At 33.2% G+C, this 26,106-nt stretch overlaps 1 protein-coding gene across 1 annotated transcript in view; it reads right to left on the bottom strand.

Moving 5' to 3' along the window:
- Window positions 1–207: 207 nt before the first annotated feature.
- LOC117179569 overlaps window positions 208–26,106 on the bottom strand; it is a 30,139-nt gene continuing 4,240 nt past the window's right edge. The window contains exons 2-4 of the mRNA XM_033371506.1: window positions 8,447–8,887; window positions 5,093–5,263; window positions 208–260 (exon numbers count right to left, since the gene is read on the bottom strand). Of these exons, the coding sequence (XP_033227397.1) occupies window positions 208–260; window positions 5,093–5,263; window positions 8,447–8,887 (665 nt within the window). The remainder of the gene's footprint in view (window positions 261–5,092; window positions 5,264–8,446; window positions 8,888–26,106) is intronic.

The raw sequence follows: 26,106 nt of genomic DNA, 5'->3' as shown, positions 1-26,106 counted from the left end.
AGTTGACATACTTGAAACTTAACTTTCGTCTTCGTCTGCTTAATAAAAATCTTCAAAAGGAGCTGGCGGCTCATCAACAGAATGCACGTCTAAAGTATCCGGAATATCCGAAGGATTCGCACCTGATAAGGAGTTACTGGATTCACTTCCAGGATAATTACTTAGACCTCGATCAGATGCGGAAAAAAAATTTCGTTCGAGTTCATTCTATGCAGGTAATGAAGAGCTGATTATGAGACAATTCTCGTTTTCACTATTTCCTGTAATTGGAAATATTGTTAGTCCATGTTATTATAATAATTTTAATCATTTGTATTCATGTCAAATAACAATTTTTTCGTTTGTCCATAATCGTAGACAGTGTACGTTAATTTTAGTTTGTACAAGAAGTGAAAAACAGGTAGCAATTGAAAATCGAGCTGGAAACTGGATGTTAGAGCCACGAAAAACTCCGTATCCCTACACATTGTGTAGATTAATTTTCATATACTTTGGTATTCTTAATAAAATAATATTCTTAACAGTGTTCAATGTTTTGATACATTCTTAGGAGTATTTGTAAGATTATTAAATCACTAGAATTATTGATAAATCCAATTAATTTGTTAATTTATCGATTTAATTATTTGTCCCTTGATATTTACGAATAGAAAATCTGAAATTCGTAATTTTTAATTTATCTCCTGATACAAAATAAGAAACAAGGTTAATCCTTGTCGAAGTTTTAGAGTCACGGAAAATTCCGTGACCGTAGCGAGTGTGCTTTACTTTGCTTATACATTGATATTTTAAATTTCATACTAATCTTAACAATATTCAATGTTTTGATACATTTTAGGAATAATTGTAAGATTATTAAATCATTAAAGCATTTAAAAGTCGAGCTGGAAAATGAAGTTTTAGAGTCAGGGAAAATTCCGTCACCGTAGAGAGTGTGCTTTACTTGTAGTATTCATTGGTATTTTAAATTTCATGCTATTCTTAACAATATGCAATTTTTCGATAAATTTTAAGGAATAATTGTAAGATTATTAAATCACTAAAATTATTGATGAATCCAATTAATATCTCAATCTATTAATTCAATCATCTGCCTCTTGCCATTTACGAATAGAAAATTTGACATTGTTAATTTGTCTTGAGATCAAAAACAAAAAACATTTAGTGTACTGAGATCCTTGTCGGAATCTACGTGAAGTCACTCATAGCAAAAATGAAGAAATGGAGAGCATTTTAAAATCTTTCAGACACCACCATTATAAACGTTTATATAGTAAATAACCATAAATAACTATACTCACATGCTTCTTCTGAATATTCAGTTGATGATTCTATTGAACTTGAAGACCACAAGGAATATCGACTGTCCATCCGGGCTAGTTTGAGAGCACGATGCTTTCGGACTCTTAATGCAGTTGCAAATCAATCCTACCTTTTTCATAAATCATGTCTGTCCATCTTCGTTTCTATTGAAAATGTGGATAGAAATAGATTCAGTGCGATGTTAATACATATATAACATCTGCCTATCTGGTCTTTTGTAGGTTAGGTTTCAATTTGATAAAGAATCAATTAATCTTATCTCATATAACTGGATATTACATTGCTTAACAATTACCAAAAAAACAATGTGTATACTATACAAACCTAGATACGTGTCAATCTGACTTCAACCTAAAACACACTGCCACAATAGTACTTGATATTTTCAACCGAAACCGTCTAAGAGGGGTCAAGCCATGTCGCTTCGATGAAACTTTGGAATTTTTTCAATCGAGTCCGTCTCAGAGGGGCCAAGGTCAGCACTCTGTCAGACCATCTTAAGTATACGGTCTAAATTCGGGCTAGCTAGCCGGTCTCTCTATTTAAGACTGCCACGAAATTTTTCCACACGGGCAAAGCAAATAATATTCAAGATGCATCAGAATTGAAAGTATCAGATGATGGAACGTAAAAAACAAGGATTCTCTTCGTTAATTGGTACCTCTTCCTTGATTGGCTATCATACCAGAATTATACCTAGATACTTCAGAATATGAAGAGTGTTGTGAAGATCATGCACATAGCGGAAATGCAAGGCCATGTTGGACCATCTGGTAACATGGAGGTCGATACAATTCTACAGATATTTCTACGTTCATCTAAAAAACTCGGAGTAAGGTTTCGCAACTATATTGGAGAAAGCGATTTAAAAACGTATATTGGTGTCGTAAATGCTAAACTCTATGGGACAAATTTTGTGATAAACAAGAAAGAATGTATAGGACACATACAGAATCGAATGGGAACTCGTGTGCGTGGGTTGTTAAAAACAAATGTAGTAGATGCAGAAACTAAGACCGGAAAAAAATCAGAAAAAACAGTCTTGCTGGGAAAACTAGACTTACCACTAAAATAATAGACAAGTTAACTGTATATTACAATCTGGGAATTCGACCCAATCATGATTCTATAGAGAAAATGAGGAATGTCATTTCGGCCACTCATTACCTTTATTCCTCCACAGAGGAGAATCCGCACCACGAAAAATGCCCGAGCGGTGAAGACTCATGGTGTAAATGGCCGAAAGCTGCAGCTGCAAATGACTTGCAATCATTAAAACACAGCTAAAGTGCACTTCCAAGGAATATTTTAGAAGCCAATAAACAACTTAATGAAACCTTGAGTAAGGGCGCACTTCTGCAGCGATGTCTTGGATGTTTCACGCAAAATAACAACGAAGAAAGTTTGAACCAACTCCTTTGGCAAATTGCTTCAAAATCAGTGAATAGAACCTCAACCATTCTTGAAATCACAGCTAATGTAACGGCATACACTTTTAATGAAGGTTGTTTTGCTTTGTTGTTCTTGTGCAAGAAATGAAAATCGGTACTGGGCCAAGTTTGCATAAATGGGCGCGCTTACCCTTGTGGAAATAACCCCATTTGGCCCTATTAAAAGTCGGACATTAATCGGGGGCTAGGCGGGTTATTAATTTTGATAAAATACCCAGTCGGGGACTAGTCAGAGACTAGTTGGGCTTTTTGTTGTCAACATTTCAGTCAAGGTCTGGTGGGTTGTTGGTCAAGAGCTGGACGGGCCTTTTTGTTTACTAATTTCCATGCGGGTAATCTTCAGGCTCTGTTCAGGAGCTAGTGGGGCTCTGGTTGGGTTATTCTTATGTTTAAGTTTTCTTCGAGGTCTTGTCGAATGAGGGATTATCTAAAAAAGCCTTATGATTTTTTCATTCTAAAACACTAAGAATATATTTAACAATAATTTTACACCGTTTTTTGGCGAAAAGATTTATTAATATTAAAGTCATCTCAAACATTTTTAATAAATAATTATTAAGTTAATAATTTTGTATGAAAATCAACTTTTTATAAAATCAACGATTAAATCTACAAAAAGTGGTAATCTTATTTTTTTGCAGTATCTTTTAGAAAATTGTGAATTTCTAGAAACATTTATAAATACCTTTGTATGGAATTTTAAGAAGATCCATATTGGAAGAGATACATATTGATGTAGGCGAAAATTCTGCCGAAAGTCATAAGACTCTAAATTTGTACAGATGCTTATTTTGAAATTGGTCTGAAAGGTTTGGCATATGTAAATAAAGTCTAAACCTTTATGTAGTGAAAATTGGAAAGAGAAAAAGTTTTTTATTAGTTAGTGAAGAGCAGTATACTAGTAGTAAACTATTGAGCACGGTATAGTTCACATTTCGCTACCACCTTCATTTGAGTCTTGCGGTTCTGGACTGGTAGCTTTAAAAAAAATCCGCAAGGGTGCAACGTGGCGCCTCACGCGCAACAGAAATGACGCGTCGAGTGTTTAACATTGAAGATGATAGCTGTTGGCTCAATGGCTCAGACGTCAATGATTCTATGTAATTATATAAAAAACATTCGTTTATTAATGTCTAATTTCGGATTTTCGAGTGTACAAAACTTTAAGGTGTTTTACTCACACTTTGCATTTTTAAAAACGAAGATTATTATTAGTTTTAAAATAACGAATTTGCTGATCTTTCTCAGCAAAAATCGGTTTTCTGAGTTCCGATTGTTACCAACCTTTAAAAAATCAAAAATACTCCACAGCATTACCTTCAGAAACTTATATTCTAATAAAATCATTTTGATTTCTAAATTTCAGATGATCTGATGATAAATACAGCCGTCACCACAGAACAACTTTTTTTCGAGGTGCCTTTAAAGATTTGCTGCCAATAGGTTATCAATTTTTACTTTTCTTTGAAAATTTTACAAAAAATGCTTAAAAAGTTCTTTGATAATATTTAAATAAATTAATATTGTTTGTAGCGTGAACAAAATTCTTAAAAATATTTTATTTTTTTTCACCGAATCACAGTGGCGTAGCTAGGGGAGGCGAAGGGGGCCGCTGCCCCGGGCACAAACGCTTGGGGCGGCAAAAATATTTTAATAATTATTAAATGTTTTAATTTGTTTTAACCACTTTTTTCGGTCACTCACAAAATGAACGTATTTTCTAGACGTTCTAAATTGTTTAATTAAGAATAAGAACGAAATCATTTCTTTAAACAATTTTATAATTATTTTAGAAAAGCTTATTTGTTTGAACATTCGTAGGTACACAGAAAAAACAAAAGATAAAGTTTACATCGATATTAGGTGAAAGATTCACCGCAACAAAAATTAAGCTTGCTGGGGAAACTTTAAATCAATCGAAGATAGTTTTCGGTTTTTAACCTTGTCTGGATAATCTATCGCCTTATAATCGCTCCATTTTATTCGAGATAGCGAGGATTGCGACGCCAGCGCTATCTATCGTCGTTTAACTTAATTAAATTGAAGAGAACCGGGGATTCCCATCTGTTCGTTGCTTTTTGCGCTTTTTGCTAAATGGTATTAAGTAAGTTTTAATTCCTCTACAATTGTCTAAGTTATTTCGGAGGAAATATATCAGTAAGTACACATTTATTTCGTGTTTTCTGTTACTGATTCTACATGTTTTACCGAAATTTTCTCACTTCCGTGTCACGCAGTAAACGAGATCCGAATTATTCTCCTAACCTCGGTGAAACTTTTGCGGAAATATTTTAAATTTTAACCGTTTCAAATCTTACCTACAACACATTTTAACGTTTGTTTTCTCTGTGTCGTTTTAAATCTGTTGTCCCGATTTATAACTCGAATTAACTCATACATCGCCCGTTTCCCATTGCTGTTAAGGACGCTGTAGCAGACGACAGCTCTCATTCCATCGTAGGATAAACTTTCGCTGAATAGCATATAAACTTTAACAGCGGGAAATTTCACATGCAACAAAATTTAACTTCAGTTTTTTCTGTGTGCTTATGGAAAAATACCTGTAAAATAAACCTATGAAGAAAAACTTTTTTCTAAGATGTCGTGAAAAATAAATTGTTGATTAGATCGCTGTGAAAAAAAATACACTTTTTTTAAAACACCTTAAAGAAAAACACGTCTCAGTGAAAGGCTACGGAAAAAAATATATTTCAGTAAATGCTGGGATAAAACCTTATTCCTATAAGCGCTGTGAAAAGACACCTTACTGATCAAAAAACCGTAAAAAAAACCTTATTTGTGAAAAAGCCGTGAAAAGAGACCGCCTTCGTGACAACTTTCAATTAAACTGTTTTATTCCAGAAAAACTATAATAATCATTTTGCCATAAAAAAAGTATTATTCGTGGACTATGCAAAAAACTATAAATAAATATCAAGTTAAAATCATGTGTTTTACGTTGGCAGCCGCTTATTGTCTGGTTTGAAGTGTTGTTTATACATGTATGTTCAATATAGAGCGCGTGGATCTATAGTTATTCATATAAAACATAGTTAATAATAGGAAAGAGGAGAAAAGTAGTGGGCAGTGTTTACTAAAATATGTTTTTTATTACGGTTATTCATTGATGCGGATTTTTTTTTGACGGTATTTATATAAGACGTGTTTTTGCACAGCATTTACCAATATGTATTTTTTTTAGAGTGTTTACTGAAATATATTTTTGTTCATTGCATTTTAGACAGATGAGGTTTTCATGGCTTTATGATAAGAAGTGTTTTTTTCACAGCGATATAATTTACGGGTTCGTTTTCCTAAGCACTGATGACATAGTTTACCTCAACAAAGGAGGAGAATCATTTCATCTCAAAAAATGTTCGACAGATTTTAATGTTTTAAAGTACTAGCTGGTTTTTTTTATTAAAGTCGTCAATGCTTAAAATTTTTTTACTTTTTTAGGAAGCGAATTTTTTTGTCTAACTATAAATAACGCATTAAATTAGTTAAGTAAAACTCATTTTTGAAGAATTTAAATTTATTCAAGAATTTAGAAGTATGCTTAGAAAACAAAGTAGCACCTCATAATATTTTCATCTCATTTTGAAAAATCGTAAATATTTAATATTAAAAAAGAATTGAACTGATTTAACAACTTAAACTTCCTAAATTATTAACGTGTTTTATAATTAAACAAATTAGTGCTTAAAAATAGTAAAATATGTGGAAAATTTGGTGTGATAAAATATTTCTCCTCCTTTTTTTAAGTATACTCTATTCTTGAAAAAAATTTACCCAAACTAAGATTTTTAATTTAAGATTGAAAAGAAATCTATTTTTCCATGAATAAATGTATGCAAGATTAGCATAAAAAGATGCACAATTAAAACCCAGATTTCTAAATTAATTCACTTTACAGCTCATTGGGGACAAATAAATTACAATTGAAAAAAGAGGGAGAAAAAAAGAAAAAGTAAAACAAATTCAACGTTAAACTTGTTCCTGATTCCAACTTTTTTAAACTACTAAAAAACGAACATGTTTCGAGGCCAATTTTGGCCCTCTCGTCAAGGATTATTTATAGGAAAACTACAAGGTGTGATTAATAGATTCTTATCCTAGTTGAAAATGAGCATTATACCCGCAATTAAAAACAAATATTATATATATATATATCTAAAAAAATTGTTTAAACAATAAAAAAATAGCTCAAACATGACTCAGTGTTCCTAAATGACCGAATAATGACTATCTATAAAAAAAAATCAAGAAGCGTCAATAAATCGTAAAATTCAAATTTATAAAGTTGGAATGGCATCCGTTAAATAATCCTGAAATGAACCATTTATCTTAAATTCGATTATGCCATCATCTTCATTTTTTTTATTTCCGCCAGCACTAACTATTACATACATTCTGCAAATAAACTTGCTTATCCTTTCAAGTTTGAAAGACTTTCCTAGGAAACTGGGAAAATTTATATTTTTTGCAATCTATGCGCAGCCCTCAGCTAGCCTTGATTAAATTCAACTAGAATGTACTTAAACATTTAATTTTTCTTACGCAAATATTTTGGGGATGCTCTTCGGTTAGTTTGAGCCAACAACAAACAAAAAATTCGTACTGCCTGCTTTTGGGAAAAAATATTTTTGTTTTTAACGATTAAAAATCTCATTTTGCTTAGAGACAGCGAAAGATATGAATCGTAGTTCATGGCCAGGGTATCCAGCAGCCTTGAAGATCTTGAAAGGCTTAAAAACCTGGAATTCTTCTTGAATTTCTTTTTAACCCTGAAAACCTGTAAATCTCCTTAAATTTTTCACGAGAACCTTGAACTTGAATTTTTGTTTTTCTTTTAAAACAGTTATATTATTGAAATGCAAAGACTAATTTAAATCTTGTAGTCTGTTATAAAAGAAACATCTCGTTTAAAAGAAATCTTGTTTGGAAAAGTTTTTTATTGATCAATATATGTGACGTGCGCCGAAGAAAGGGGGCTTACTCTAAAAAAAAATTGAGATCAAGGTTTTTACACATTTCGATAGTTTTTAAGCCCCTTTTTTAACTAAATCATGGGAAAAAATAATAAAAATTATTGCTAATAATTGAGTTTGTAGGTACCCGAGTAATAGGGCTTTGGCTCTAGAGCTCGAGATTCCGTGAAAATTCTCCCCTTCCGTGAGCCGCGTCTACGACCTATCTCCTTCCGTAAGAATGTAGTGGTAAGTGGCGAGGGAAAATTTCGCGAGTCTCCTAAAAGTTCGGTCTATCGGCTCGACTTCAACCCCTCGTCCTGAAAAATTTCACTTTTAAGAGTAAGCCCCCTTTCTTCGACGCACGTCACATATAATTTATCTTCTTTTCATTAACAAATAAATAATGAGATTTCAGGGAACTTTTTGTGACTGTACAATTGATTTTATAGATAGCAATGGATATTGTGAATATTTCGGTAAGTTTTTTATTTCTTCACTGCTAATATGGAATCTTAAGGTGTACATTTTTCGCGTTATTCAACTTACAAATTATAAAAATTATTAATTGCAAATTTCGATGTTAATTTATCATTCTAATAAAAAGAAATTGGTTTTAATATTTGTAACATTTATAGCAATATAAGTATGATTGTAAATTCGATAAAGCGATCCGGGTTAAAATATTTTATCTTATTATACCCCTTTGTCCAATATGTATATAGTACATTTCTTCAGTAGCCCAGTTAATTTCCGTCTGATTGAAATTTTGGCGGAAAAGTGTTTCCGCATCTTGCCTTCTTGAGGTCGGAAAAGTCCAACGAGTATAAATCAGGGCAACATTGGGATTGCACCGTTGGATATTTGCACACCCCGGGTGATAAATATAATCTATCGGGAAAGGGTTAAGTAGTTCCGTATTCCATTGAGCTTCGAGTCCCGCGAGGCCTACGTGATCAAGTTGGTCAGCGTGTATTACGGCATAATGAAGATGTATAACATATGCATTGCCAAGATTTGCTAGTCCTCGCTTAAGTCCCACTATATCATGTGCACGTATCGGCGCAGGTCGCTGGACAGCACATTGGCATCTACCATTTTGAATTGTTCGCTTTTCACGAACGTATTGAACTGATACTGCCCCTGCAAGAATTATACACGTTATTTGTGATGTATTCTGAACCAATCTATTTAGATCATTACATTTTTCAAATAGGGAAAGAAACCATCCGAAAAATTTTGATGTCATTCTTAAAATCGATTTCTAATCGTAGATTTTAAATTATTTATGTCTTACGGTCCAATCATAAATCGAAAAAATAAATATGAGTCAAAAAAACTTGTTCTTCGAAACTCAGATATTTATTTAATAAAAAAAGTCCTTTTGAAACTTCCTAACGTTTCGGTACACATGCGTACCTTTTTCAAAGGTTCTTAACCTAAATAATTATATTAAGGATTAGTAATTTTAGTCTGAATAAATATGATAGATAATTACGTAGATTTAAATACATTGTTACCTGAGTTGATGATAATTTAAAATAGTCAAACAGATCAATTTTCAGTAAAAAAAGTAACATTTCAGTCAATAATTTAAAAAAAATTAATTAAAATTTAGTCATTTTTTAGAAGTCTCAAAACTTTTTCCTCGAGACTTCACTCGATTTAAACTACACTTTTTAAAATTTGTATGAGAAAAACAAATTAGCGTAGGTTAGGACAGACGAACAGAAATTGACAGTTTCAGAAATACATGAAGAATACGTAATGAACGATGATGTAATAGGCCAGTTTCCATTGAAAACCACTGATGTGGAAGCGCGTAATTGAGTTTAAATTTGAAATAAGAAATTTAAAAAATTTTTTCAAAATTTAAAAAAAAATTTTTTGACTCATATTTATTTTTTTGATTTATGATTGGACCGTAAGACATAAATAATTTAAAATATACAATTAGAAATCAATAAATATGAACGGTCGAAGAAAGGATCGAATTGTTTCATCAAATCATTTTACAATACAACATTCTTAAAATCTCTCTATTTAAAAACGTGTATACAGGATGAATATTTTTTCATTAATAATTTAATGCAATACCATATGTGACCTAACAGTTTTTCTTTTCGCTGTCTTTTCGATACTATTAGTGAACTTAGATGTTTCGAAGCAAATTTAGACTGCATGATCAGGGATTATTTATAGGTGAACTACAAGGTATTATTATAAATTCTTATGCTAGTTAAAACTCAATACCTGCAATGAAAAATATAGCCAAATTTGTCTTTTGATTCTTCTTATAGAAAGAAATTCCTGATTTCGATCGGAATCGAGATACTTAGAATTTTAAATCATATATATCACGCCACTGACGAGATGAAAAGTAAACTTTGAGTTAATTCTTCAGTGATTTTTTAACGTAACGAATGTATTCAAGTTATACCCACAAGCAATGATTACAAAGATCTATTGTCCCAATATTCACATTTATCCTCAAAATTTTTTATTTTCTATCATTTATTTTTATTTGCTTGCTAGTAATCTTATAATCGAGAAATAGAGATAATCGGTTAATTGTAAAGGAAACTGCAACAATGAGATTCAGATACAAATATCGCTACAAGAGCGATGCTTCCTTGCTGCCTTGACGCAATGCCTTAGCGGCACAATGCTACCAGTTCTCGTCTTCGAGAGAGACTAAAGTTTCGAAGGAGATAGACGCCTGAAGCGAGAGAGAAAGTCTCTAGAAGAATTTATACATTTTTGAAACTATTCAATCTCTGAGAATTTTTAAATTTAAAATCGGTTTCTCAGAAAACTACACGTCATAATAAAATCTCAGAATAGTCGCTTTTTTGAACAGTTGAAGGAGTAAACTTCTATTCTCCACATAGGAATCTGTAGTAAGTTGGCAGGATTATTTTTATGACACGCTACATCTTCAACTAGTTAAAAATGTAAGCCTTGGCTTTACTCTTCGGTAGAAATGCCACAAAATGTGAAATCTTAAACAAAATGTAGTATAATTCTCATAAAGGAGACTAATACAAATTCTGAGAAAAATATTCTGTTCAGATGCCTCTATGCAAAAAAGTGAGAGTGCTCTGTCACACTGCGTAGGCTGTTTTCAAACTGATCACAATATGTAATACTTGCACTTTGACACTCTCCCCTCCTGATTTCTAGCTAAGGGTAGTTCGCCTGCGACGCCTGCACAAGGACTTAGGGTCTCATTAGTGTAGTTACGACAGTTAAATGAAGCTGGGTAATTTGTGGCATCATAGTCCCTTATTTGTTAAAAGCCACGAGATTTCCAAAGATTGAGCTAGTGAACTACCAGAGCATATGAAGATTATCATTAAACGATTAATCTTTCTTAATCTGTTGCGTCTCACAGATAGAGAAATATATAGCGGAGATTTAATTATATTTTACAGAAAGCGCCCACAACGATAGATGAACCCATAACATTTATTATAGAGAAACGGAGTTATATGAAGGCCTTCCAAAAGAAGATAGAAGATCGAATATCTCGCTAAACAGGGAAAGATGCTGTTAACGGAAGATGAGAGCTGTGTAAGCAACCATAGGAAAAAAGATATATCATGCGAAAATTGTGTTCGACCGAAACCCGAAAATTCGTCTCTTCTTCTCCAAGGGAATTATGAACCAAAAGAACCCACTCTTGAAAATCTCGATGCAGAAGAAATAAAAAATTGGTCTCGTTAGGCAGAACATCTCAGCAGTTGACGAACTTTGCGACTTCTGCAGCGACTCGTTTGCAGACAAGACAACATTCCCGCGACAACGTTCATTCCCGCAAAGGATGTCATCAGAACCCCCGAAGAATTGCGAGGACGTGATGACTTCGGTGTCGTGGACTTTATAAAATCAGCTGAACGTGAAAAATTGAGATTTTATCAGCCGGATACGCTTCAGCTCAATAGATGATTATGAACAGTTGTTCTCCACCTTGAGACGAAGTGTAGGTATAGTCAGTTCAGTTGAGTTAAGTCGTTTAAAACTCTAATCCGTCAAGCAAGCAGGCATAAAGACCATACAGAATCATAATATGCGGTTCCGAAAGCATTATAATGAACTCATTTACGTGAGTCTGAACAAATAGTCATAAACGAAACATCGCATAGCTTATCAATTGAAATAGAGAAGTAATCGACAATAAAAAATACATTATGAACTTGAAATACATAAATAGCTATTTTTACGTGAAAAAACTTGAAGAAAAAAATGAAAAACCTCAAATCTCAGTCTGGTCCTAATCTCGGTTTGGCCCTAACCTCAAAAAACATCTGCAAATCACAAATAAAGCTGATTTTCTCTTTAATGAAAAACTAACATTTAAAAATCTCATGTCTTTTATTGCAATGTATTTAAATTCACAACCCACATTGGCTCAGCAGGTCTAATTTGGCCCTAACACGTCTAGGTTCGGCTTTCATCTCAAGTAACACTTTGAAATCACAAAAATAGCAATTTTGCTTTTATGAAAAAAATGTTATTTTTTTCTGCTGTTCAGACTTCTTAAAAGCCATGTTGATTTCATTAATCTTACTTTAAGCGTTACCCGGAATCAACAACGTTGCCGTAGTAAGTTCTGTTTCCTTTTGGGTGCTAGATTAGAGTGATTAGATCAGATAAAAATAACATTTTTCTCATAAGAGTAAAATTCTCCATTTGTGAAATTTCAAAGTTTTATTCGAGATAAGAGCCCAGTCTAGACATGTTAGGGCCAAATTAAGACTGCTGGGCCGAGGAAGGTTGTAAATTTGAATATATCATAATAAAATACATAAGAACATGTACGTTTTCACTCAGATTTGATATGTAAGTTTTTCATTGAATGGAAAAATCAGCTTTATTTGCGATTTTCAGAAGTTTTTTGAGGTTAGGGCCAAACCTAAACATGTTGGCCCAATTCAGGTCGCGAAGTCGAAACCAGCATATCAAAATACATAAGGTTGAGTACATTTTTACTTAGATTTGATGTATTTGATTCTTTTTTCTTTAACTTTATTTACGTACAAACAGCTATTTAGCCAGTTTTGAGGTGTTTTATTGAGATTAGGGCTAAACCTAGACCCGCTGGACAAATTCAGAGGGCGGATTTAAATTCAGCACATTAAAGCACATAGAAATACATGTGTCTCATACCCAGATTCGACATCATTTTTTTGTGTGGCTGTGTAATCGATGATATACTCAATCACTTTAAAAAGTCGAACTTAGGAACAGTTTTTAGAGGTTTCATAGAAAACATTTGCTTTGATTACACAGGACCATGAACCGCCTAAGCCTGCAACATAAGAGGGACGCCATCAGGTCAGTATCAAGGTTAGTTCAAGGTCAAACTTGCCAAATTAATCGCTAAATAACTAAATCAGGGTACCTTCAGATTTAAGTGATCGCTGAATTCGAATCCGATACACTTTGATATCTATGCTCCATGTCTTTAAAGTCCTGATGGAACCTCTCTCCCTGGTCTTCACTCATATCACATAAATTTTCAGGGAAACAATCGATATGAGTATTTAAAAAATGCCTCTTTAAATTCATCAAACACACTAACTTTTAAAAATTTGCAATCATTTTAGCAACTATTTCTTCGTAGCTAGGGTGTTTATGATTTCCTAAAAAGTCGAGGCAAACTTGCCTAAAGCTTTGCCATGCTTCTTTTTCATCACTGGCTATTCTTCGCTTGAATTCATCATCTTTTAGCAGAGCTCTAATTTGCGGACCTTCAAATACTCCCTCTTTTATTATAGCATCAGAAGGTTTAGGAAACTTCTCAAAAACATATTTATAAGCATTATTTTTTGTTTTTCTCACTGCCTCAACAAATTGTTTCACTTAGCCAAGTTTTATATGTAATGGTGATAACATTTATTTTATTGGATCTACTAAATGTTTATTTATAACATTAAATGATCCTGGATTAAGATTTTCTCGAAGAGTCCAGTTTTTCTGACACAATGCTGGTCACGACCTCGTCTATTTCATTCGCATATAAAACACTGGTGTTCTGTAAAGCCACTATGTAGTCCCAGAATTATTGGTATGATTTTTAAATATCACAGACTTGCCATTTGTGGCTACTGTAATTCAATTTATTGAGAAGAAACTAAAGAGTCTCGTATTTTTCGCCGAGTGTAACAGAGCGTTCAACTGGGAGAGGTGTATATTTATTACCATTATGCAACAAACACCGGATGCGAATTCAGTGACCAGTTAAACCTGAAGGTATTCTAATTTAGTTGGTTTTGATCAATTTGGCAGGTTTGACCTTGAACTGACCTTGATACTGACCTGATGGCGTCAAAAGACACCAGATTCGAATTCAGTGACCAGTTAAACCTGAAGGTATTCTAATTTAGGTGGTTTTGATGAATTTGGCAGGTTTGACCTTGAACTGACCTTGATACTGACCTGATGGCGTCAAAAAGACACCGGATTCTAATTCAGTGACCAGTTAAACCTGAAGGTATTCTAATTTAGTTGGTTCGCGATGAATTTGGGAGGTTTGACCTTGAACTGACCTTGATACTGACCTGACGGGGTTAAAAGGACACCGGATTTGGATTCAGCGATCTCGAAAACATAAGTTACACCTAGTCCCTCTTATCTTTCAGGCTTAGGCGGATTGGGGTCTTGTGTTATCTTAACGCCATCGGCATATTCGGCTCAAGCCTCCAAGAACACAATGAGAACGTCGCCATAATCTTGGCAAGACTGCGACAAACGGAGTTGAAACTGTTGCCTGATGAATGTGAGCATTTTAGACCAGAGTTAGAATATCTGGATCATGTAATCACAGCAAAAGACATAAAACTGAATCCAAATAAGATTCAAGCGGTAAGAGATTTAAAAACACTATCAAATACAAGACAGGCGAAGTCAGTTATGAAACTCGCCAGGTATTATCTTAAATTCATTAAGAACTTTTTCAACAGCCATTCCTGCTATTATATTTCTAAGGCACTCAATAAATCCAAAACGAATTGCAACACAACAGAAAAGAAACTGCCTGATATAGTCTGGATATTTAAGCGATTGAGGCAATACCTGTTAGAAAGAAAATTAATTTACAACTACAGAAGTCAAATAAAATAGTTGAAATCTTTTTAGTATTTTATTTATGCACGTTCTTTTATATTATAAAGTACGCGTAAATGCTCTAGAATTTAATTGAAACAATTTTGAATGAGAAATGTGTTAACCTTTAATTTTAAATGATTAAAATTCCAAACATTTTCACTGTCAATGTTTTCATTTGCAGTTCACTTTGCGGTTTCCTTCACATTTTACTTCAAAATAAAAGAACTTTCATCTTCAAGATGAGAAGAAAAGACGATTTCTTTTAGCATAAAAATGCTTAAAATGTGCATTTGATTATCAACAATTTGTTAATAAAATAGATAAATATTAATGCATACAGTTTTTTTCATTAAACATCATTCGCAATATGATTTCAGCAAAGTCAGAAGAAAAATAAACGATTTAAATTTCCCGGAAAATGCCCAAAATTTAAATTTGTTTATGGGGCTTTCCACACAGTATTTCCCAGCAACATTTTTGTTACGTAAAATATGTTTTTTCTTGTTTAACAATCAAAACTATTCAATACGTATTTTTCTATTTCAATATCACACGCAAAATTTTCAAGAAAAATTTTTAAAAAATGTTAAGTTCATAAAAAGTAACTTTTTCAATTGCTTATACTGCAGTATTAAACAAAGATATGCAAATTCATACAGAAGCTAAAATGTGGGTCTCTTCCTCTGTTTTCAATAAAGTATACTAAAATGCACTTGAATTAATTATTTAATAATATAAATCTAATATTTATAAACAAATAGATTTTTTTCAATTTGAATCTGTTTTTATAATTTTATTTCTATTTTAAAGAGTGCACTAAACGTTTTTCTTGATCTGATGAAAATTTGGTAGTGGGTAGTCAAATACTTTGGAAGCAATTTTATGTTGTTAATTTAGCGTATTCAAAATTTATTTCTACTCAAAAATTCATTGCTTTGAAAGTATTATACTGTCTACTCCCACATTTTTACTAGATCAGGAAAAATGTTTAGTCCACTCTTTAAAATAATTTTTTTTTAACTGGTTAAAATTGGAAAATCTATTTGTTTATAAATATTTACTTTATGTTATTAAATAAATAATTAAAGTGGATATTAGTTTACTTTATTCGAAAGTTGATGAAAAGGCCCACATTTTACTTATCGTATGAATTTTCATATCTTTGTTTAATATTGCAGTTTAAGCAATTGAAAAAGGTACACTTGTATGAACATATGATTTTTAGAAAATTTTTCTCGAAAACTCTGTGTGCCATAATAAAATTAAAAAATTAAGTATCGAATATTTTTTAGTGCTAAACAAGAAAAAAATATTTTACGTGAAAAAAATTTTGGTGGCAAATTTGGTGTGGAATGCGCCCTATATAAAATTTGTTAAAAAAATATATAAAAATGAATTCATAGCAAAAAATTTTTTTAAACATCATTTGCAATATGATTTCAATAATGTAAGAAAAAACGATTTATTTTAGCGTGAAAATGCCTAACATGTGCATTTGCTTATACAATTTGTTCAAAAAGCGAATAAGTATCAAGGCATGGCAACATTTTTTCAGAAAACATCAGTGGGAATATAACTGCAATAAGATTAGATGAAAAATTGATATCGTTTCGCTTAAAATTCCTGAAATACTCATTTGTTTATGTGTTTTGTTTATCAAATAAACGAATAACAACATATGGTATAATTTTCTCCGAAATCGTAATTCTTAATATCATTCTGAAAAACATAGAAGAAAAAAAATTTGCTTCTGCCTGTTAAGGTAGGCCATATATGTATATTTGTTTATAGAATTGATTTATAACAGTCAATCTTGAACTTTTATCGCAAAGTATCGTCCAAACAATAAACGTAGGCAATTTTAGATCAGAAATATAATTTAAAAAAATATTTCTTAATATCGATTATTTTTTAATAACAGGAGTATAGAAAACCTGACACGATCCCGATCCAAGATATCGACTTACCGAGCCAAAATCAAGCATAACCCGTGTAAAAATATAAATCAGGGCACTACCTGGTCCATATGAGGTTGCCTTATTTTATATTAGACCCGGATACGGAAATCCTATCAGGCCCTGATAGTGTTTCGTCACGCTCGGAATGAGAAGGCCCTTGTGTAGCCAACCTTTAGTCGGAGAGCTGAGGCCGTTTTTGGCGAGTTTATTAGGTAATGATTTTGCCACTATTTTCCTGATTAACGAGAATATACTGATCACGAAATGTGGCTTCTTTAGGGGTAGTCCCGGGGAGAAGGCGTTTATTTACTCATTCGAAGTTGTAAAAAAAATGATTAAAATAAGTCACAGGGTAACGGCTGAATCTTTCTGCGTTGAATATAGAGACAATTACACAATGTTCCGTGTAATTGGCAGAACAATAGGCTGGTGCGGAAGGGGGGAGCAGAACGATCCAGAGGTGTAAAAGAATATGTCATTTTAAAGTTATGTTCTAACACTTAAATTTTTTATGTAACATTCTACTCATTATTAAAAACATATATTCGAAGAGGCAAAACAATTTTTTCGGGGATAACAGCCTGGCAGAACATCGTAAACTGCCCGGTTTTGACATTGGTCATTGTCCGTCAGTTAACGGCCCTGACACTGCGAGCAGAGTGGTCACTTGTGCTCCGAAGACGATCAGTAGCGTAACTTGAGACATAGTTTACGCCACTCTACTCGCAATATCAGGGCCGTCAACCGACGCACAATGACCAATGTCAAAACCGGGCAGTTCGCGATGTTCTGCTAGGATGTTATCCCCGAGATTTTGTTCTGCCTCTACGATATATGATTTGAATAATGAGTAGAATGTTATATAAAAAATTTGGGTTTTAGAAAATAACTTTAAAATGACATATTCTTTTACACCTCTAGATCGTTCTGCTCCCCCATCCGCACCGGCCTATTGTTCTGCCAATTGCACGGAACATTGTCTAATTGTCTTGACATTCAACACAGAAAGATTAGGCCGTTACCCTATGACTTATTTTAACCATTTTTTTACAACTTCGAATGAGTAATTAAACACCTTCTCCCAGGGACTACCCCTGGAGAAGCCACATTTGGTGATCAGTATATTCTCAACAATCAGGAAAATAGTGGCAGAATCGTTACCTAACAACTCGCCAAAAACGGCCTCGGCTCTTAGATTATTAGACGGTCTGTATCAGGTAACCTTTCCTGTGCCTTTAAAATATGTAAGGTCCTTCACCCGGCCGTATATATTTCCTATCAAATTCCTTAATTTATTATTACATTCTCATCCTAATGAGCAGGTATTGATTTTATGTCAAATTTCGCTTTTTTGGTTTCCATCAAATTTCTACGTTTTAAAAAACAGTAAGTAAGAAAAAACGATTTTTACGAACGTGTTTGTCTGTCTGTCGGTAGTCTGTATTCTATAGGCATGATAACTTTCGAAAAATTGATCGGATTGGATTCTGCTTTGGCACCATTTTTTAAGACGTTTAAGGGAAGAACGAGTTCGTAAACCAGCTATTTTGGATAAAAATTCAAAAAGTGAGCGCATTGTCGAAATTTTTAAAACCTCTTTCACTTTGCGCTCAATAATGGGTTACCTCGCGCTTCGCGCTCAGACATAATTACACTTCAGGCTTCGTGCTTCGTGCTCGGATCTCTTTTAGATGGCACTATTTATATGCGTCTTCATATTCTGAATTGTCTACTTAAATATAATCAAAGATTAAGTTTCTCAAAGCTCCCTAGGCTTTGAGGTACACATTTTCATCGTAAAACTCGCGCTGCGCACTCGATTTTCGACAGACATTTGTAAACAGGTTTTGTTAAATCCTTTCTTCGTAACTTTCGTCGTTTTGTCACAAATTTCTTATTTTCATAGTTATTTATCAGAAATAAACCAAAAAGTACGCGTCCTATCACGAAGTGATTCTTAACGAAATTGTAGATATTTTTTTAATAGCAATTTTAGTAGAATCACCTTTTTTCGTATCCTACATAGTTTGACCACAAAATGGAATGTTTTATTTTTCATTATTTTTTGTGCAATTAAAATTTTAATTTTCGATTTTTCAAGAAAATCTACAAATTTGTTATGCCAGTCTTGTAGGGATTTTAAAAATCAATATTTTTCTTTTCTTGTCTTTTTAATATCGTGCGTTTTTTTGCATAAAATTTTAAATTTCGATTCATTTTAAAAATGTTGAAAATGCTAAATCTCTGAGAATTTTCTTTTTTGCCGAAAAAAGTCATTGGGCTAAATTGTTTTTTCAGCTTAATGCAGTAAACATCCGTACATAGAATTTTCAAATTAAAAAAAGTGGTCTCAAAAATTTTCAAAATGCGCTTACTTTTTTAATTTTCATCGGAAATGGCTGGTTGATAAACTCTTTCTTTCTTTTAGGACCAAAAAAAAAGGGTGCCAAAGATGGATTTCATCCGTTAATTTTTTCGAAAATCATCGTTTTTACGGACGGGTAGACAGTTAGTGCATTTTCAAAATCCAAAACACAAACTAAAATTAACATTTTAAACTAAACAACGCATGATATGAAAGAAAATCAAATACAGAAAAACTTTGTGTTTTGAAAGTCCTACAAGATTATCATAACAAGTTTTTCAATTTGGTCGAAAAGTTGAAAATTCAAAATTTGATCGGACCAAAAATAATGAAAAATTTCATTTTTTTGTCAAACTATGCAAGATATGAAAAAAATTAGTCAAAATGCTGCGCCCTGGAAAGCTCTACAAATTTGTTATAAATCACTTTTTGATAGGACGCGTACTTTTTGCTTTTAGTTGTGAAAAGTTGATATTTTGAACAAAAGCGAGTGCGAAGCACGAGATACTTGATAAGAATGTATTTGTTGCATCCGAAAGAGTTTTAACAGAAGAGAATTCACAATCACAAAATTACAGTTGTCGATCCGTAATTTTTTAAATGTTATCTTTTTTAATTTAAGTATAATTAAGCATAAGGGCATTAATGTACTTTTTTGCACTCACAGCTGTATTACTCGTTTTACTTGTCGAGGGCTTTACAAGGTCAGCTCGAGAAAATTATTAATTGATAGAAATCATTTTTTAAATATATCATTATGAATAAAGCTTTTTATCTAGTTTAATTAAAATATATAGTGCTAAAAAGTTAGTATATAAATAATGTAAGACAAGTAGCACACGACAATAACCTGTCGAGGGCCAGCAGAGGGAAAGCCTAGATTCTTCCAGCTAGGAAATCTGGCTGCGGCCTCGTGAGAGCCAATATTTAGTTTAGGCATAAAGAGGCAATTTCTACCCGGGATATGCTATTCTTACTTTTAATTACTTATTACACTTATAACTGGCTATAAATGAAAAGACGTGCACGGGTCGAGACTATTGACATTTACATATTCACGAGCGTGAAAACAAAAGACCTCACGAAAGACGCGCGAATACCAACGGGGCGCCAGATGGGGCGTTATATGATGCCGCGTAAATTTAAATTTGTATTTACGAAAAATATTTGCAGAAAATAATTATTCACATTATTATTCGGTATATTAATATTTTCTTGACTATTTATAGAATTTCAAGTAAAATCACTGGGACCGATGATAAATCTACGATAATATTGTAATAATAATTTTTCTTTTTTCTTTTTAAAAATATTACATCTAACATTTTTATAATAATGAAAAGTTTTAAAAGGTTTTTTTTTTAATTGAAAAAACTCGTCGTTTTTTTGATCGAATTCTACCCAGATATTTTTTTTTTCTTTTTCCACGGTCCATTTTTTTGTGAAAAATATTAAATTTGAACGCATTTGCACTTGGCAGGCATCACATAAGGTATAACAAATGTTCGCACCCGGTCCTTAACTTTGGGCCTCTTTCAGTACGCCTGATCTTCATCAGAAGCGCTCTATCCATATACTGACAGGACCGTAAAGTTATCGTAAATACGGTATAATTTACACTGACTAACTTAATAATAAGGGGAGGCTATTTGGCCTGTAACGAACCGGATCAGGGCCGTTACATACATTTATTAATCAGGCATCTTGAGTCGCACCTGATACCGATCTGATCACGAAACAATATCGTATCGAACAGCTTCACCATTAGATCTCTGCGGAAACACACGCTTAACTTTCACCCATTCAGACATCTCAGCATTACTAGTCTTTCCACTTTGTAAACGAAATTTATATTGGAGACGAACCACTTTATTACTGAATTGTACGTTTTGAAAAATTTGAAGTTTTGTAAAATTTAACTTTGGTTTACTGTGTCAAAATGCTTAGAAAAGTCAAGTAGTACCACAAACATAATTTCCATTTTAACGCTCGCTAACTTAACATCAGTAGAAATTTTGTGGAACACTATGAGTGTACTGCTCCGTAGCCCGACTTGCATAGGGTCTAATAATTTATTGGAATCTAGAAAATTTGTTAGTTGCCTGTTCACAGTTCGTTTAATTGGTTTTTATAATGCATTAAAAATAGAAATTGGCGGAAAATTTTTGGTGAAAGTAGGATTGGTGATTTTAGGTATAGGTGAAATTAGTGCATTTTACGATATATCTGGAAAAATACTTGAATTGAACAATACCTACATTTAAAATAAAAAAAATTGATTTGACTTTACAATGCGAAAAATGAATGATACGAAGGACTAATATAATAGAAATAAAAAATAATATCCCGTACATAAATGTATATTACCGCGTTTAATATAAAGAATTTTTATAATATATGGGGTAAAATTTTCCAAGTGTCCCCTCCTAAAATTTTGATGTCCCCAATCTTATTTAAACTTTTCCTGATTGTTGTGCTATTGGACCTCTTTGAATTTTGTAAAGGGGGCACACCTTGCGCAACGGGTTGTCGAGATGCAGAGACCAGAATTTTTTATGATTCACTCCGATCGCTAACATTAAATTGTACATAAATCCTGATAAACTTGTTAAATTTCTCTTTTTTATAAGGGTTTTTAAATCGTATTTTAAGGCCATGTGATGAGTGTAACAGCTGATCAAGACAGCCTTGAGATCAATATTTTTTCAACCATATTAAAAAATAAAAGTTTAAATAACGCGGAGATTTTTTTCGGGAAATGTTAATCAATATTAAAGGATCGTTTGTAGCCTTGCAAAGAGTTGGAGGAAGAAAAAAGTTAATTTATGCAAATAATGATTATCGATGGACTCATTTATGTTTTACAGCAGAAGTTTGACTTTTAACTTTCTCTGACGGTAATCATGCAATCTGTTTTACCCACAAACCCCTAGAAGTTCGAAGTTGTCTACTCGCTGCGCTAATGCTGCTTTGATACAGCTGATACCAGACTGATACGTATGTCAGACCAAATATGTTTATTTGCATTTCAAGTGCAAACATTAGTTTTTGCATTATTGGTGCATAATGTTCGTGAGCGATTTTTGTTGTTTTGTCCCACTTTGATGAATATAAAACTCATAACTAGCCCATTGACAACATTGCAAATGGCTTGCAGGGTTTGACGACAGCACGGTCGGTATCTCTCCGAAATAGAAATTAAAAAAACAACTTTTTTCACTATTCTAATTATTTCGGACCAGAGACAAATTCTTGCATGCCTTCTATTTATCTTGCCAAATTTTTAACACGACATTTCATTTCGTGTGGATGTAAGTTGGGAAAGAAAACTTCCACTGGTATTTTCTTTAAAAAAAATTTTTGCTCAAAATTTCCACCGGAACGAAGCAGAGACATGGACTTTATTACCTCCTCTTTCATTTCCCAAACTTTCAGAGCGATACCTCATTTCCTTTAGACGTAAGTTGGGAAAGAAAAATCGAAGACCAGCTTTGGTCACGTGACCCTCTCGTCACATGGCCTTAAGGAGGTTAACAATAAAAATAATCCCTAAACAATGAAAAAATGATTTCACCTTGATTTTTTTATTTTAAAAAACGTTTTTGATTTTTTCTTAAAAATCCGCATTTCTGATGTTTTTTTAATTAGGCTTGAAAGAAACCTTGATTTTTTCTATTAAAAAACATACTAAAACGAATATGGGATGGAATGTAATGACTGAGTTGTATAAGGTAGTAAGAGGGCGGGTGCCCCGCGCCAACTAGCTGCAGCGCTGCTGCACATCCTGTAGTAGCTCAGTGGTTCTAATACTCAATGAAAATGATTTTTCGGTTTACGTGTAACGAATACTTTATTTTATCTTCACTTTAATTTATCTGGAGAACGATTTACTTGTTTTCAATATTAAATTTTGAATACGGTTCCATTGTAGGAAAACATAGTTAATAATAAAATAATGAGCTATTTTGGTAGACGGTTCTGCTGGCCTGTTAAATTTACAGATGGTTTTTGATGAGTGTATTTGCCTCCAATGTTTTGGGAATTTTTGTGTGTTAATCTCTTTGCTTATAACAATTTAAAGTGCTTTTCGGTGTAAGTCTCCTTGCCTTTCAAGTTTTTCGATGCTTTTTGGTGTGAGTCTTCTTGTCTCTCACAGTGTTACTTGAAAAATGATTTTTCATTCAATTCAACGTTCTCTTTGCTCCTCTCTTTGCGATCTCTGTACGATCTCTCTCTCCGAGAAAATTTCATACTATGGGGATCACGAATAACTCCTTAAAATCAGAGTCTATTCTGTAGAGGGTACAAAAGAAAGGTATTTTTGTGTGTCCGGGCATAGTCTTTGCAGAATCAAATTGAGTTTTAAGGTTTTCAGCAGGGCACGCTCAACGAGTCCTTTCCCAAATTGTTATAAGCAAAGAGATTAATACAAAAAACTCCCCAAAAAATTTAAGGCAATAGACTAATCAAAAACAATCTGGAAATACACTGCGACACTACAGCACGCTCAGGAGCGCTCTAGCTAGTTGGCGCGGGGAACCCGCGCTTTTACTACCTCCTACAACTCAACTAATACTTTTCATCCCATATTCGTCTTAGTATGCCTCTCAAGAGAAAAAATCAAGCTTTTTTCTAGTCTAATTAAAAAAAAAGATAAAAAATGCTAATTTTTGAGAAAAACTCAAAAACGCTTTTTGAAATGAAAAATCAAGGTTAAATAATCTTTTCATTGCTTAATAATTATTTTTATTGAATTTTAACGGTCGGGGTAAAATATCACAAATTCGGCTCCTGTATCTTGACAACCCGTTATACTAAGTATGCTTCTTTTACAGAATTTATAGAGGTCCACTAGCACTGCAATCTGGGAAAAGTTTGAATAAGATTAGTGACATCAAAATTTTAGGCGCGGACGCTTGGCAAATTTTACCCCATATAAAGATGTTACCAAATATAGTTTCTAGACTTTTGATTGTAACATTTAAGTTTTTAAAATATCCAGGTGTATGTTTAGCCTCAGACAGTACGTTGCTTTTTTTGGCATGTGATATTTATCCGATCATATCGAGAAAAGTATTAGGTTATAAAGTGATTACTAGTGTTAAATCACGCCTTTTCATTACACCCCAAGTGCGAATTGCCGGAGCTGAATACACGGCCCAGTGTTGGTCCAATTTTGGCAGCCAAAGGTTGGCTAAAGTTATTGGGCCAATATCGGCATTTTAATCGGTCCAGTGTTGAGCCAGTGCTGGCAGCCTATATTGGCTATTTATATTTGCCGATCCTCCACCGATACTTGGCCCAGTATCGGCACTTTATTGCGCCAAGTCTCACTTTTAGTACGGGGAACCATATTTCACGAGGATCAGCCAAAGTCTGGCCCAGTGATAGCACATTACTGGGCCAAGTGTCACTTTTACCACGGCAAACCATGTTTTATTTAAATCGGCCCTATGTTGAGTCAGTGCTGGCAGCCTATATTGGCTATTTATATTTGCCGATTCACCACCGATGCTTGACCCAGAATTGGCACATTGTTTCATCAAGTATATTTTGCATTTACACAACGTTACATAATAATAAATAATTAGAAAAAGAGAGCTTAAAATTTGGTTCTTTAACTTTTCTGAACTGCAGCTTATGAGAATGGCTTTTTCACAGAGTTTCAACTTGTCAGTTTAGCGGAGTGTTTAGCACGCCCGGCTGCTAGGCGATAGATTTAGGTATATAGATTTAGGTTCGATACCCCGTAGCGTTAGAAATTTTATTTGTAATATAATGTTCAAAATGTAATATATGTAATTCAGTCTAAACAGGACTATTTAATATTTATATTCAAAGTACTCGCAATCAATTAATATTTATTTTTTAAACATCTTTTTTGTCATATCCTTAAACCGTAGCCAGTGCTGGGCCGACAATGGCAGCCAAGCCTTGGCTGCCAAATCAAGGCCATAGTTATCAATCCGGCAATGACACGACGATGGCAGCCAGGTTTGGTCCAATACTGATACCCAGTGTTGGGCCGACAATGGCAGCCAAACCTTGGCTGCCAAGTTCAGGCCATAGTTATCATTCCGTCATTGGCGCGATAATGGCAGCCGAGCTTCATCAATATTTTTGCCGACTCTGGGCCAATGTTGGGCCGTATGTGACTTCGCACTTGGGACGTCACGGACACTTGTGAATGTGCAGCAACTTAGCCTCTTTCACAAAAATAGAAAAACGAAAGTGAAGGAGGCTCAATTGTGTGTTGATTTTATTTTTTATATTTTTTGTTAATAGAAACAGCGAAAAGCTTTGACTTTTTGCATTTCATGTTTTATCTCCTAGACAAAATTGTTTTTATATTTCAAGTTTTTTTTTCGATATTAAGGAATAATTGTTTTCAAATACATTTCTTATCTAAACTTGCTTGAGCTTATTGTTTGGATAATACTTTGCCATCAACATTCAAGGTTGAATGTTATTAATCAATTCTATAAACAAATATATCTCGCCTACCCTAATAGGCAGAAACAACTCTTGTTTTTCTTTAACTCTTGTCAAAGTGATATTAACAACTATGTTTTCTGAACAAATGTTGACATGCACTAATATCTGTTCACTTCTTGAACAAATTGTATAAATAAATGCACATTTTAGGCATTCAGACGCAAAAATAAATCGTGTTTTTCTTCTGAACTTGCTGAAATCAAATTGCAAATGAAGTTTAATAAAATAATTTTGCTATGCCTTCATATTTATGTTTTTTTTTAAACAAATTTCACGTAAGGAAACTCACATTTTGGATGTTCTCAAGCTAAAATAAATAGTTTTTCAATTCTAACCTCACTGAAATCATATTGTGAATGACATTTATTGAACAAATTTTGCTATGCTCTAATATTTATTTCTTTAATCGACAAATTATGCATAGACAAATCTAT

The sequence above is a fragment of the Belonocnema kinseyi genome, chromosome 1 (assembly GCF_010883055.1).
Source record: "Belonocnema kinseyi isolate 2016_QV_RU_SX_M_011 chromosome 1, B_treatae_v1, whole genome shotgun sequence".
NCBI classification, from domain to species: domain Eukaryota; kingdom Metazoa; phylum Arthropoda; class Insecta; order Hymenoptera; family Cynipidae; genus Belonocnema; species Belonocnema kinseyi.
The sequence above is the reverse complement of the archived record's forward strand: the minus strand, read 5'-3'. Positions and strand labels throughout refer to the sequence as shown.